This window comes from Saccostrea echinata, unplaced genomic scaffold (genome assembly GCF_033153115.1).
Source record: "Saccostrea echinata isolate AGI-Se365-2 ecotype Australia unplaced genomic scaffold, CSIRO_AGI_Sech_v1 ptg000002l, whole genome shotgun sequence".
Lineage (NCBI taxonomy): Eukaryota > Metazoa > Mollusca > Bivalvia > Ostreida > Ostreidae > Saccostrea > Saccostrea echinata.
In genome coordinates this window covers 5395090-5411072 of record NW_026889751.1, presented here as the reverse complement: position 1 = coordinate 5411072, position 15983 = coordinate 5395090, and the positions used below count along the sequence as shown (strand labels likewise).

General features: G+C 33.1%; 2 protein-coding genes across 2 annotated transcripts in view; one reads left to right on the top strand and one right to left on the bottom strand.

The window, feature by feature from the left end:
• Positions 1-6705: 6705 nt before the first annotated feature.
• Positions 6706-10431, bottom strand: LOC133205872 (uncharacterized). The gene is made up of 5 exons (XM_061341760.1): positions 10396-10431; positions 10161-10284; positions 9801-9987; positions 9615-9700; positions 6706-8111 (listed from the first exon to the last, which is right to left on the bottom strand). The coding sequence occupies exons 1-5, from the start codon at positions 10429-10431 to the stop codon at positions 6706-6708; spliced, it is 1839 nt and encodes a 612-aa protein (XP_061197744.1).
• A 1880-nt stretch (positions 10432-12311) lies between these two features.
• The window catches only part of LOC133203780 (uncharacterized), a 36317-nt gene continuing 32645 nt past the window's right edge, over positions 12312-15983 (top strand). Inside the window, exons 1-3 of the mRNA XM_061339568.1 lie at positions 12312-12478; positions 14745-14975; positions 15715-15881. Of these exons, the coding sequence (XP_061195552.1) occupies positions 12312-12478; positions 14745-14975; positions 15715-15881 (565 nt within the window). The remainder of the gene's footprint in view (positions 12479-14744; positions 14976-15714; positions 15882-15983) is intronic.

The following is a 15983-nucleotide window of genomic DNA, read 5'->3' as shown; positions in this document are numbered from 1 at the left end:
GGGGAGGGGGGATTAATGAAGTGACCATTAAGGCCCATTTGCTTCTTGTACATTTTCCTACCGCGTGTGACAATTTCACAAGAACAAATAAAATTACATGGACTCAATTCAGTTTAAGTCATATCGAGGTAGAATTCCTATCATTCATAATTTAAGTAAGAAGATTTAATAATGACAAGTGAACTTTTAGTCTGGTTAATTTGTTTCCCCTGAGTAAACGGTTTCATTTGCATCTTGTACATAATTTGAAAACCAAGATATACGAGTGAAATATGCGGAGATAACGAACAGTATTCGAGCTCAAAAGTCGATTAAACATTACAAAATAGGAGCAGAGCAAACACGGACCTCTAAGACATTAGAGGTGGGATCAGGTGCCATGGAGAAGTAAGCATCCCCTGCCGACCGGTTACACCCGCCGTGTGCTCCTAGCCGTCTTAAGAAATGGGGGCCTATATCGAATTCAGTAACGATATTAACGAAAGTCACCTTCCGGACTCTGAACAATTGCAAAGAAAACCTAATGCCACAACTAACTAATGTAAAAACAAATCGAGCAGAGAAGCTCCCGAGGGACCAGCATATGTATTCAATGGCTTCTGTTTAGATCTAAAGAAAAAATAATGTAACATAACAATTTTCGAGCGGTGTCCGAATTTATATGAAGAAATATGTATTGTACTGATATTGAAAATCCTGACACACCACTTGCAACGTACACGCTTTGTAATATGAAATCGCAAACTTTATACTGTACAATTTTGGTCAGTTGTTATTTCTTGACACCCATGACATGAGGAACAACAGATGCAAATTTTATCAGATGATCCTTTAACAAGGTTAAAAAAAGTTTTCAAATAAAACTTATCCATGATTGGTTTGTCATGCACATTTATATATACATTGTAAAAAATGCAAATATTAAACCATGTATTCGATGATGAGGATAAAATGCCAGCATAAGGTAAATAAATATATCAATATCAAAATAAATGCTATTTTGATCCAAGTAATCCCCCACCTCCCACCCCCCCAAAAAAACAATAATTACCCCCGGAGAAACAATTCTATGCAAATTTATGCATATCAAACAGCCAGCAATCACATGAAATTAGAATTTACTAAGGTCTGCAATGCTAATCACCGAGCCGGTGGACCTCAGTCTGCAACGATCTATGCCAAAAGACATAATCTTTTTTTTTTCAAAATCAATAGCGTTAAACATATGCCTTATCAATATTTCCATTTCAACGATTAATTTAAGCCAAGACTTTTTCACATCATACTGTAGAGGGAGAACTTTTAGTGGGTGATAAAATTTCTGATCTATAATAGTTTCACATGACGTTAATTTTGTTATTTCAAAAATAAACTAATTGAATGTATAATTATTTTAGTTTTTTTGTTGGGAGTTTAATTTTGTTGGTAAATTCTAAAAATTAAACGAACGAAAATAACCCCTAACAAATATTTCTGTTGGTACAGTAGTCAATTGATTCTTCACATTGAATTCACTCATGTTTATATATGTATCCTGTGATTGAGCGTGTACTTTATTAATCAAAATTCTTTTCTCTTATAAAATGTGTGTTAACGTTTGCACATATGCTATATGTGAGTTGGCCATCTATAATCCTACTGTGTTAAAAACCATTCTAAACTTACACAAAATTACTCTGAGTTGATCATAAACAGATGCCTGATTTTCTTCTTCTTAATATCTACGTAGTCTTTGGAGACCAGTTCTTCCAACAATCTGTTGGAATCCGCTGGATATTAATTGTGCCCATCTATTAACAGATCTGTTTTTGTATTCATAATAAATTAAAAAACGTCTAATGAAAAGAAGTCTTTTGTGCTGGCTTAATTTAATATTCAGAAATATATGAATCGGTATATTGACGTCGTTTTCTCAATTAACAATATTCATTCTATTCATAGGATGATTCGATCTACTTGTATATCATTGATCTCAATAGACATTACAGAATCTGATTCATATTTGGATGTTTTCTAAAGAAAGACATTAATGGTAAACAAACCACTAAACTTTCTAATAAAAGTAATGACTTCAACTTTCTAATCGTCAACTTTCCTTAAATCTGTAGCATTAAACCATTATCCTCTGTATAGAGTGTTTTTATCTTCAAGTTGATTCAAAGCACAAGAGCATGTTCTACGTATGAATAATTTCTAAAACGAATCAGACTACTAACAAATAAATTGATGATACAAGGGTATCATCAATCTTGTTTAAATCAACATTTCGCAAATTCTACGATCGATATAATGACAGTTTTTGCAAGTTCAATCTGTCGTGAAGTCGAACATTAACTGCCTTATTTCATAGAAATTGGTAGGCCATTGTTTTCATATTTAGTTGAGTATGTATTTCTCCGAATTTGCAAAAGTCCGAAGATAGTTGAAATATTTGTAACATCTTATTTGTCAGTTGCTTGCAATTAAAAACATTGATTGTACTCAGAGATTGCTCTTGGTTATCGAAGCAGTTAGGAGACAAAAACACAAAAACACAATATGCAGGTGTTGCTGGAATATTACTACTTGCGCCCCGTTATTAGCAGACCTGATTTTGTATTCGCTTGAAGCAGAATGTAGTCAAAAACTTATACAAGAAAAGAAGAAAACACTTGCCGTGGCAATCAACTCGACATTTAGCTATATTGACGGCGTTTTATCAATTAACAATAGCTACTTCCATTCATATGTTGACTCGATAAATCCCAGTGAACTTGAAATTAAAGATACCACAGAGTCTGTCACATTGTACTAGAAACATCTGTTTCATATTTGGATATTTTACTAGAAAAAGACGTTAATGGTAACTTATATACAAAACTTTATGATAAATGCGATGACTTCAACTTTTCTATCATCAACTTCCCTTACTTATGTAGCAATATACCTTTATCACCTGCATTTGGGGTTTATATCTTCCAGTTGATTCGATACGCAAGAGCATGCTCCACGTACTAACAACTTCTAAAACGAGGTAAGGTATTGACAGTCAAGTTGATGAAACAAGGATATCAGAGGTCTCGTTTAAAGTCATCATTTCGCAAGTTCTATGGTCGATATAATGACCTCTTGTCAGCAAATACAATCTATTATTAAGTCAAATGCTGACTGACGTTTTTCCTAATAATTGCTAGGCCATTATTTAAACACTGGATTGTCTACGGATGTTTTCGTTTGCCTGATCATGACAATGAGCACATAGCAGGTGTGACCGGTCGACAGGGGATGCTTACTCCACAGTGGCACCTGATTCACTTCTGACGTTTTTAGAGGTCCGTGTTTGCTCTCCTCTCGATTTATTTTGTTTCAATGGGCTTTTGAGCTTGATTACTGTTCGTTATCCCAGATTATTTAAATAATGAGAGTTGATAAAAGCTGATGTCAATCGTTTTTCATACAGTTTAGTTATTGAGCCATTACCGTCTATAATCAGTGAAAAAATCCAAACATAAAACATGTGTAGCAGACTCTTTGATATCTTTTATTTCGAGTTTACTGGGATATATCAAGTCGAAGTATTAATGAGCGTAAATATTTTTAATTGATAATACATGTACGTCGTCGATATATATCTTAATGTTGAGCTGAAGGTCACAGTAGGAGTTTTCTTCTCATGTAGCAGTTTTTGAATGTATTCTGTTTCATAGGAATATAAAAACAACGGATCGGCTAATAATGGAGCACAACTAGACTTTGCGAGAAGCACTTAATCTTACAGTGGACGGCTTACTTTGACATTTATGCACGATGGCATAAAATTGATAAAGATAAGAAAACTTTGATAGTGATTAGAGGTAAAGAGGTGAGCTAACATTAATTAACCGATATACAATTAGCAAAAAAGATTATGGGAAGCAGGATAACATAGCTTGAAATACCTTATATTCTGGAAGGTTAGTACTGTATAGCTGGAATTTATAGCGGGGCTCTCTAAGTTTGGTTTATTTAAGCAATTTTATGGTATCCCGCTAAAATTTTAATCGCTAAATCTGCGTATAGGTATTTGTGTTTAAGTACGAAATACAAGAAAAATAACTTTGGTGCAGCAGTTTGTTGTTAAACATTATCTTTCATTCTAATGGTTTTTACTAAAACTTTTACGTATATTAAACGTACTGAATACAATGTACTCATGTACAAGATGAACTTCTTTCCTTTTGGAACCCTGTGTCCGCCAAAATTATTAGTATACCTTTGAGCAAGCAAAACGCCAATTTTTACTCTTGCTAAAGAAACCCACTACACGGCATCTCTTTTCACACTATCATTCTGAGGGAATCAAATACGGGAGAAAACGTGTAAGAAGGAAAACTTGGCATAAATTGGTTAAGGTGAAAAGGAAAGGAGGGTTGAAGGAGTGTTGCCGTTCCCTTACTAGACAACGTGATATGTGCTTTGCAATGGCCCATTATTATTTTTGAATCAACCATAAGTCTAAGAATTTATATCACTAAAGGGCTTCCGTATAGTATCTTGTCCCAGTTTCAAAGTAAGTCGTCGACTGTAAAAGTTAGCACCTCGCAAAAGTCCATCAGTATCGATCGGATTTCCAACAGATTGTTTGAACACCTGATCTCCAAAAGACAATTTTGTGCATGACCAACCAAAGATATGAAAATTTACAAGTTCCATTTTTACTGAGAAAACATCTATGATTTAAAAAAGACGGCTCTTTAATTTATCGAGAGGAATTGTTGTAATAAGAAAAGTCATACCTGGTATGTATCGAAGCATATGGTTTTGAAAAAGTTTTGAGATTTCAAATTTTCCAAGAGTTTTTTGGATTTTTTTTTAGAATCCACATTTCATTCAGACCACTTCTCACAATGCGCCTGAAGCTTCTCCTTCACAACGGTTAATATTTTGGTGAGGTGTAAGGATAGGTGCTTGTTTGAACATTTACTGGATATTGTAAAAAACATGTACCTTTGTAAGGATTTTTATGAAGGTTTGGAAATTGGAATCCAGTACAGATACAGTAAATCAAACTCTCTTCCATTGACTGGAATGTTAAAAGTATTTAAAATTGAAAGTTGATTTTAAAGAATGTAATTTATTGAAAGAGAATTGTAAGTATATGTTGGATTACGAGATGAGGAATTAAAAGCAGGTTCTTCTAATATGCAATTGTAATAATGAATCTTACGAACAAAGACTATAAAATAACAGGTTTTGTCAGCTGGAACCAAAAACATTTTTCATGTGGTCTTTCCTATTCTTTCTTCAGTTCCGGTCTACTGAAAAAGGAAGCATAAATTGTTTGTATTTTGTACTTTAATTTCCTAATGCGAATTCTGACTGAATGTCAAAGATCTCCCCCTTCATATTTAGCCCATCGTCTAGCATTTTCCTCGACGGAGATCATAATATATAGAAATGAAGCCCTGTCGCCTTTTGAAAGATAGGGGCTCCCTTAATATAGGACTTTTTAATATGATTGCTTTCAAGTCATTATTTTGAATATACTTATATCACAAGTAATAATGTGTCCAGATGGACTGAAAGTTGAATGAAGAGAAAAAGAAGAACACTTAGTTACATTTCACATGAGTGAAGAATTCTCCAATGGGACGTTAAACATACAATGAGTACAACCAAAACTAATACTAAGATTCAACTAAGAGAACTATTAGTTCTTTATTTTTTATGGGGTGTAATTTGAGAATTTATGGTTCTTATGATGTACAACGTAATTTGAAAATTTTTGTTAGGTATATTTGATTTAAATGATATTGTGAATTGTTTTGGCAGATCACATGACGCTTAAATCTTGTCTTTCCTACAACCATGTATATGTCTTATTATTGTCCTCATATTAATCAAAATATAAATATTCACATTGACAATTACACTTGACATTCATTTACAGTTATATATTTAATACCCTTAGATTATTTCATGTAGCTTTTCTTCGAACTTTCTTCTTTCTTACCCAAATACCAAAATCGTGCATTTTTCCTACGAAATTGATAAATATACCAGAGAAATATATTGAATTCCATGATAAACAAGAGCGAATCCAAAAATCTGTTAGTCCATTAAACCATTGGAGGTTTATAAGTTTTGCATTTTCTCTTCCATCGACCAAAGATATATTCTTTATCCTTATGAGTATTCTGTAAGAGATCATTAAAGCTTTTCTTGGAGCATACAGACTGTGTCTCCTGGTTTAGAATTTATTCTAGTGTAGCTATATAGTACTTTCTTTTGATGCACAAAGTTTGATATTGTATTGTAGATTATGTCGCGCGTTGCAATGTCGATTTACTGAAGTTTTATGAAATGTAATTGAACAGATTTACGATATACATTGGACAACACTTTTTTAAAATTAATTTTTATTTACATCAACTATTGCACACTTCAACAAAGTCACTTAAATCTGCAGAATCACATCTTAGTAAAATATGCTAGATTACTGTGTGTGTGTGAGAACAAACATAAAATGAGGGGATACTTTACAAGTACTCAAAGGTAATGTACAAGCAATGAAGAAATGATCAATCATAAAACAAAACACACTATGAAATATATACGAAATTCTGACTATGATAGCCTACTTTTGAATACTAGTATACTATTTATGGTATCAATATTTTCATATTTGCATTATAATGGTAAAGATAGAGAACAGAACACGGTAGTCTTCTATTATTACATTAATTGCTAGTCCACCTCTCCGAAGACAGAGTCAGTCTGACTATCCATACGTATAACGAAACTCCTTGACCGCTGTTTAGATATCCGTGGAGAGAGGGGTAGGAATGGTTTCACTTCTTTCAAGATGGTAGATTGACGGATTTCCTTACTCTCCCTAGGTGAGCACTCTTGCGAACTGACGTCCTCCACTGGAGGAAGGGGCAATCTAGTGTCATCAATCAAGAAACTTCGGAACTGTGTCCTTTCTCGTCCAAGTGAGAGTTTTTTCGGAGACAGCATCACTCCAGCAGACAAAGACGGTTTGAGCAAACGTTCACTTGAAATACTGTTAGTTGGAGAAGTATTGCCTCTCGGTGATTCGTGAGTTGTTTCTGACATAACACGAGTTATTCTAGATCTAGGACGGGAACACGGCATTTGTAGTTCCGGAATGTTCAATGTCATGACACTGGCTGTAGAAACAGACCATCTACTATTCGATTCCACTGAAGCACCGACATTGACGAGCATAGAATCGACACTGTCTGCGTTGGTACTTTGCAGAGAAAATCGACGGTCATTATCAATTCGTGGTCGTTTTACAACTGTGTGTTTCAGGAGATTGTTTTCCTTCTTTGAAGATTTTGACTTATCACTTCCCAGTGAAGATGAGCTGGACATACATGCACGGGTTTCCTCGAGACAGTTTTCACTGCTTACATTCACTTGTGAAGATATTTGTCCGTGTATCGTCACTGCAGATGACTGTCTTAGAAAAGTCGGGATGTCTCGACATAGTTCATGTTCTTCTCTTGGTCGAGGAGATCTTCTTATTAGTCGAAAAACATGCGTTGGTGTGGTATCAACATTTCTTCGCCTAATGAAATTGATGAATGATTTTCGCAAAGCACCGCTCACTCCAAAAAGAATAAATGGTTGGATGAAACTTGCAATTGTATAAAATAAGAGACTTATTCCAGCGAGTTTGCCTTGGATATCGAGCCAGAAAAATGCAAGAGTCTTTAGACAAAAAGCTATGATGTATAAGACTGACAACGGGGAATTCAAGTATGACAACGCAATTGTTGCTCTTATTTCGACCCTTGGAAGCATAATTGTTTCATCTATTTCACGAAAGGTTGTTAGTGTTGGAAACAATGACGCCCTTGCCATTCCTATCCTTTCTTCCCTCAATCGATTTTCTGCCTCGGACTCCTCAATAGGATTAACTGATATTCTGTTCCCTCCCACACAGCATGATGTTGTTTTCATCAATGTAAGAATGGAAAAGAACGTAACAGCCATTAGAGGAATTACATACATCATCAAATTGATAAAAAGCGGAAATGTATCCGCGGATAAAACGCAATGGTAGATACCCGGCATGTATCTGTAGCTGTTGTTTTGCAACAGAGGAAATCCGGACAGAAGACCTGAAAGGATAAATTTCATACAACTGAAAATCTTTGTTTTTAACTTGAATAATTTAGACGCTAAAGGTGAAAAACAGTGAAATATCAAATAAATGCGGGGTGGTTGATTTTGCCTTGATAGTTATTTCTTAAGAATATGTAATTTATAAACACCCTGAAAGAATATTTGTTAATAATCCTTCTTCTGCAATAAAAACAGAAACCTCCTCTAAATATTTTTTGACTATACATTATGAAAAAAGCGGTACAAGGTGTTTAATTCTTCTGCAATAAATACAGAAACCTCCTCTAAATATTTTTTGACTATATATTATGAAAAAAGCGGTACAAGATGTTTAATTTCCTGATTTGTTAATTTTAAATACATATGTATCTTTCAAATGTTTAAGGGAAGCATCTTCATCCAGGAAGGATAACTCTTCAAATTATTTTCTAAATTTAAAAAGTTTCAAAATAAAGCTTGAAATTGCAATCCCTTTTTATGTAACAATTTTCTTCTCATGCATCTGTATATGATTCATGGTTCTTTGAAGTCTTAGAAACTGTATTGTAAAATGTTGACATTTGTACCCCATAAAAGTACAACATTAATACCTTTTAAGAGAAATCAAATTTTCGATAATTTAGCCTTAGATACCATTATGATTTTTAGCATGATATGAAATTAGAAGTGGTCTGTAATGTCCAATGATAGCAAAGCTTTTTCGGTATGCGTTATATAACAATTGAATTAAAAAAAGAACTGAAATATCAGAATAAGTTTAAAAAAGAAACATGCAGTTTTCTCCGAATGCCTGGATATCTGAATTTTTTTAAATTCCAAAATGCATTTTTAATCAATTTGAAATTAGAGAGAAAATGCATAGCGGTGCTTTCATTCGCGTTTCTGAAAAAATATTTGAGATTTGATAATTTTCCCTAGATAATATGATGAACGATATTGATGAAATCATGGGTAAAGACACATAAATTTGTGAATACAGAAACATTTTTTGTGAGCATTTTCAGTTACTTAACTGCTGATTTTCAGAACCTGGGGATCCGGCTACCTTAAATCAAAAACAAAATAACTGATGAATTAAGAGCAATTGATCCTAGATCATTCATTATGAAAAGGTGCAGAAATCATAGTACTCTACTACCCTTACGAAAGGTATTGCATTCTGGTTTTGTTTTGTTTGTACTTTGATAGCTATTCTTTTTTTTCCAATGTACGTTTTATGACATAAAATAGTCTCAAAAAAGGATTAATTTTCTAAAATATATATTTTATTCTTTTTTAGCTTGTACTTTTTTATGGCTATTCTTTTTTCCAGTGTATGTTTTACGGCGAAAAAATGTCACAAAAAAGGATTAATTTTCTAAAATATTTAGAGTAAGTGAAAGTTGTCAAGTTTATGATTTAGAGTCGCACACCAAATCCTTCAACATATAACTGTTCCGAGATCCTTCTAGAGAACTCACACAACTGGAATAAAAGCTAAAAAGATATAATCGACTTACCAGAAAGCAAGAAAATGCCAACAATTCCAGCGTTGCAGAAACTACTGAGAGGCTTTGACGGATTTTTTGTTACCAACATATAAAATCTGTAATTAAAAAAAAGAATGGGTATTAACAAAACTTTTTACTTAAACATTCATTTTCACCAAATAAAAGAACCATAAACGACCTAAACTGATCCCTCACCTTTCGATTGCCAGGCACAGCATGAGAAAACAATGTGATGATAGCAGAGTGTTAGAAAGGAGACCCTGTAGAATACAACCTCCACCACCAAAGATCCACCCCTCATTAAGCATAGAAACACAGGATGGAAGTATAAGCAGCATGCCCAGCACAGCATCAGTCAGTGTGAGAGCCTTTATCACTTTTGCTGTAAGTTGATCAGTTTTTATGGATAATCAGGGTTTTAAAAAAGGAAATTGATTGAATTATTTAAATATAAATTGAATTTCATTTGAAAGAGCAACTCTCGACTTCTATTATTAGTATTATTATTATTAAATAGTTGTTGAAAAGTAAACTTTAACAACACTAAAAAATTACCTGTTACACTGTCGAGCTTCTTTGAGTATATTCCAATGATTAAGAACAGATTTCCCATCTCCGAGAATACCAGACTCACAAGCATAAACCCTCCTAAGAAATATCTCCATTCTCCAGTATTACCCTATTTTGGAAAAAAAAGAAAGTGGAAAATGAAAATAAGTTTTTACTTTGCAGGGTAAAAACATAAAAGAAAGGGACAGGTTTCTATAATTGTTGTGATTTTTTTTTTTACCTTAACGTATGCGGTAATAGATTCACTCTGATTCATAATGGTTCAAGGGAATACTGCGCGTAGGTCTGCTTTTGAATTCAAATATAAAGTATGTTAATGAATAACAAAATTATCAACCAATCAAATTCATCTAAGAAAGAAAGTGAAGATGGAATTTTATCGAAGACCTATTTTAGAATTAGAATTCACGATTTGCTAATTTGATAACCAATCATATATATACCTTTTTAACATCACTGCCAAGATTCACGCGCATCCAATATTATTTTAAACCTCAGAGATTCACAATTACATCTAAGTATCTTTGCAAAATCATTTGCAGTAAAAATAAAACATGTTAATGAATAAGTGTGGGTAGATAGAAAATGTGCTAACCAGGTTAGAGAACAATTATTGAAAAAAAATGACCCTGCGATTTTTTTGTGAAGTTATTCTTCTTGGAAATCAATAAATTAACAAAATTAACAATTGCAGGTTTCATTCAATAAGTTTTATATATTTCGACAATTTAACGCCAATCCCAAAATACTTACACAATTTAACGATTCAAACACCTATTCCCACCATCACAAAATTTAAATAGATGCTGATCTTTTGATTATTTATTGTCGCCTGCAGAACAAAGCGACACTAAGGGATCACTTTACACTGCGTCTGTCTGTCCGTCTGTCAGCCCATCTCTCCCGCCTTATATCTTGAGAACTGTAAGAGAGTCTGACGGATCTGTTTCATATTTAGATATTTTACTAGAAAAAGAGGTAAATGGTAACCTAACAACAAAGCTTTATGATAAACGTGACGACTTCAACTTCTCAATCATCATCTTCCCTTACTTATGTAGCAATATACCCTTATCACCTGCATATTGGGTTTATGTCTCTCAGTTGATTCGTACTCCAGAGCATGCTCTACGTATGAGCAATTTCTAAGACGAGGCAAGTTATTGACAATAAGTTGATGACACAAGGATATCAACAGTCTCGTTTGAAGTTATCATTTGGCAAGTTTTATGGTCGATAGAATGACCTTGTCAGCAAATACAACCTATCACTGAGTCAAATGCTGACTGACTTTTTTCATACTAATTGTTAGGCCATTATTTATACACTGAACTGTCAAAAGATTTTCCGGGTTTTTTCCCGATCATGATAAGGAGCAAACGGCGGTTGTGAACGGTCGTCAGGGGATGCTCACTCCTCCATGGCACCTGATCCCACCTCTGAATTCTGAGGTCCTTGTTTGCTCTGCTCCAAATTTGTATCGTTTCATTGGACTTTCGAGATTGAATACTGTTCGTTATCTTCATATTTCATGTATGGATTTGATATTTTACTACATTTCTTGGTACTATGATTTTGTAAAATACCAATATCACCGACCTTAACTTTTGAAAATGACCTTTGACCTACTTTCCAAAATAGTTCATAATACCGATATACAATTGAGTATTTTTTTTTAACCTTTGAGAAGAAAGCCTATGCTATTAGCATTATGAAAATACCAGTGTTACGATCCATTCTCCGAATGGTTAATTTGACTTATGTCTTTTGAATTTTGAGAGACAGTGCTTTGATAATTACATGTAGCATATATATTACATTATGAGCTCATGACACTGAACTTTCAAACTGTATGATATACAATTGCCACACAAACTGAAATTTAGAAATACAATGAAAATACACCAGGACCAGTATAGTCACCGAAATGGATCGTACTTCAAATAACGTTAGAGACTGACAATTGCGGGACAAACTGAAATCTCTAGTTATGAATCCGAGGTATTATTATAATAAACACTATGAATAAATGAAAATATTATATAATTATGTCTAATACATATAATTTCAATTTCATTATTCATGTTAATTTTGAGGGTTGGGGAATCATGTTTTACTTGTTTGTCAATGCCCATGATGGCGGACACTGAAGAAGACCCTAACTCAGATGAAGGTGCAAAGATGAAAGGATGTACATCTACAGTTAGATTTAGATTTGAACAGTATTTGTGTGATGATTCTTTGATTGATTTGTGCAAGAAATTCGACAAAATAACCTTAGTTGTCTTGCTGAATGTCATTGGGTAAGTTCACATAGGAATTTAGCAAAAATAATGTTAAATGTGAAAGTCGACCCTAAATAGATGTAACATTTCGGATGGACTGGTGGTGCATGAAAACGAAAAAACAGCAACCCAGCAAAAACGTAAGATACAAGCCATATACAAATCCAGGCACCGAGCAGTCCGATCCACCCAAGGTGTGATTCGCAAGGTGTATCTTCTTGCAACAAAAGTCGGTGTGCATTCCACATAAGGCTTCGAGTAGGTGGTATTCTCCCAAAACAAGCCTCTGAACATATTCCTTTTCATATTAAGAATTCGAAACAATTCTGTACTTTACAACCAAATACATATAATGCATCTATACATTCAGCAAGACAACTAAAGTAATTTTGACGAAACCAAGCAAAACATTATCGAACCTCCATCAAATACAGCATATCAAAAGCTCGTCATGTCCCCCAAAATTGCATGAATTTGATAAAAAAAAAAAAATTGAAAAATGCATATATATGCTTTTGTCATATCTTACCCAATTTTAGCGGTAATGTTGGAACTGGAATGCTTGATTCGGGATTAATAATATTACAATGATGATGATGATGAAGATGATAATGATAATGATGATTCCTATAATTATTTCATCATCATTATGAATGATTTCCATTGACTATACAGCACGGAGCGAGAAAGACGTAGACCTTTAATTACGTTTAGATATAAAGGTACTATTTTTTTTTCCATTTTACACTATTAGGAATTCTTATCCGTGGTGCGATTAAGCATCAAACTATTTTTTTCAATTACGTGACAAGACAACGATAAGGTTTACGAATGAATCATATAATGAAATGTTTCTATATTTGGTAATCGGAATACGTCATTCCTCCGCAAGAATGATATTTAATACTTAAATGTCAACCCCTTTAACGTGTTCTATCACGTTGTAAAATTTGAATTTGTCTCCACCAAAGAAATTGGCCGGCTTACACAACATCCCGGATTAGACAAAATTTTAAACAAATGAATTTACTGAAAGGGACATAAAGTTTAGATCGTATGTGGCAAAATTTCGGCACACACAACATCCGGAATGGACAGGTTACGCTTAGGAACATCTAAGTTTGGACATCATAACCTACTAAGAACCTTTCTTATTGCTTTTTTCACATTTAACCATACAATTGAGAAACATTTATAACTTGAAAAAAGGGGGGTTATACATGAAAAAGTCTATATTTATATAATTTCAGTATATTTTAACGTGGTCTTGCAAATATATAGATAAAAGAAATGATACATAATACAAAATGAAAGTGTCATAAAAGTATATTTTTAAGGTATATGGGTCTTTGCACCATATTCTTGGTAAACAAAAATTGTATATTTTTATGCAAACTTTGAGGATTAACTTTCAAAAAAGTGGAGCGAGGACCCACTCATATCGAAATATAGTGTTATAGTATGAGAAAATGACTCTTTTTGCCCGCTGAAGTGTGTTTATAATATTTCATAGGCAAATAATTTCAATCTTTGAGGGATTTTTGCAAGTTGTAGAGATTTTACATAAAGTATATTTTAATGTTAGATGAAATATCAAGGAAAATTGTGATATAATTGAAATTTAATTTTTCATCTTCATGTTTGTCACACTATAGGCTTTTCGCTCGTCATGTTCACCCATCTTCTTTGTTTGAAATCAATACAGTAAAACCAAACTTATGTCTCAAGACAGTACATGAAAAAATGAATAGTTTTCACTTTACTTTTGGTCACAAAGACGCCAAATCTCTTTGCATTTGTTCTGAGTATAGTCTCATTAATATTGTCGAATGATAAGTAAGATACAAACTTAGGATGATCGTAAGACAGTATTCATGCTGTTCTAAAGTTGGTATGAAATTTTTCATTACTCAGGGATGCTTAAGCCTCAAATGTCCAGAAAATACAAAAAATGTTATATATTAAAGATTTAAAAAAAAAAAACAGTCACAAACAGATTGATGGGCAAAAGATAATCTGTTATTTAAAAGAATCTTATTTGGGCTTTGTATCTGGAGCGCTATGTAATGACGAGGGTAGCCTGACGTTTAACAATATTTACAGAAGATTAGATAAATGACCAATATACTGATATCATGATGTTATGATGTACCAATGAATGATATGTGTTACCTCTCCATGGATTAGGCATGATGTTGGGAGAATGGATTATTTATATTGGGTATGTTTCTTTGGGTTCCTGACTGGCATCTTCCTGAAATGTAAGTTTCATTTTTTTTGCAAGGGGGAGGGGGGCGCTTGTTGAGTTTCTTAAATGTGACTTGAATGTTGCTGTTGAGGAGCGTGTAGAACTTATTAAGTTTATCATTGATACAACCATAATAACAATGGCTGCCATGCTTTTTTTAGCATGCATGCCTAATAACTTTGGTTGTGTAGAAAAGAACTATCGCTATCTTCGATGTGAATGGGAAGGGATCTCGGAAACATCCTGCTGGATTTTATCAAACTCCAGGTAGGTCTCGTTCAAATAAAATTGATATTTTTTTCAGTCACAGTAGAAATGTCATTTCACGAATTATCTATTTGTTTGAAAGGAGCGGGTCTAGAAAATTTAGGGAACAGATCATTTAAGGTCAGGGAGAGTATCTTGGGGGAAACACAGGTCATTTTCATTCAAAATTGTTAAGGTTATATGCAAATAAAAGAACACGTCCATCTCTAATCACTAAACATACAAAAGTATAGTTGACTGGATGAAATAAACACAGATAAGATATATATATATATATATATATATATATATATATATATATATATATATATATATATATATATATATATATATATATATATATATATATATATATATATATATATATATATATTAATTTTGAATCTTAATCATGCTTTGAAATTTATGCACGAACTTGAATGAATGATGATTTTTTTACCAACCATGCATGAAGTGTGTTTACAAAAGAACACGTGTTGGTGATATAATGAATATTTGTTATAATATATTCTTTAAATTAGTTTTTTTTTATTTTATAAAGGATGAAAGTAAAATTCAATTACATGAAATGTATGGAGATAACGAACAGTATTCAAGCTCAAAAGTCCATTAATCAATACATATTTTGGAGTAATATGTAGTACATGTAGTAATATGAGTGCTAGTATGCTTTGTGAAGGTTAAAGCACCTTACGTCATGATTTTCTTATTTCCCCTTTTCATTAAACCATTTCTACAGAGATTCCAATATCAGTATATGTGACATTCAGAGAAAAGGTGAGAAGCTGTTTTGCAACATCTCGCTTGGGAACTACAATCAGCTGGGTCTAAATGAATTCATCGTGATAAATGTATGCAACAACACAGAAGAGGCCAGAACGATTTCAACAACAGATGACAAAAATGGTACTATATCTTTCACTAACACTATGAAATGTTGCATTCTTCATTAAAATCATATAGTCGAAAATGTGATAGCTTATCCTAGCCTTCAAAAAAATATTTTCT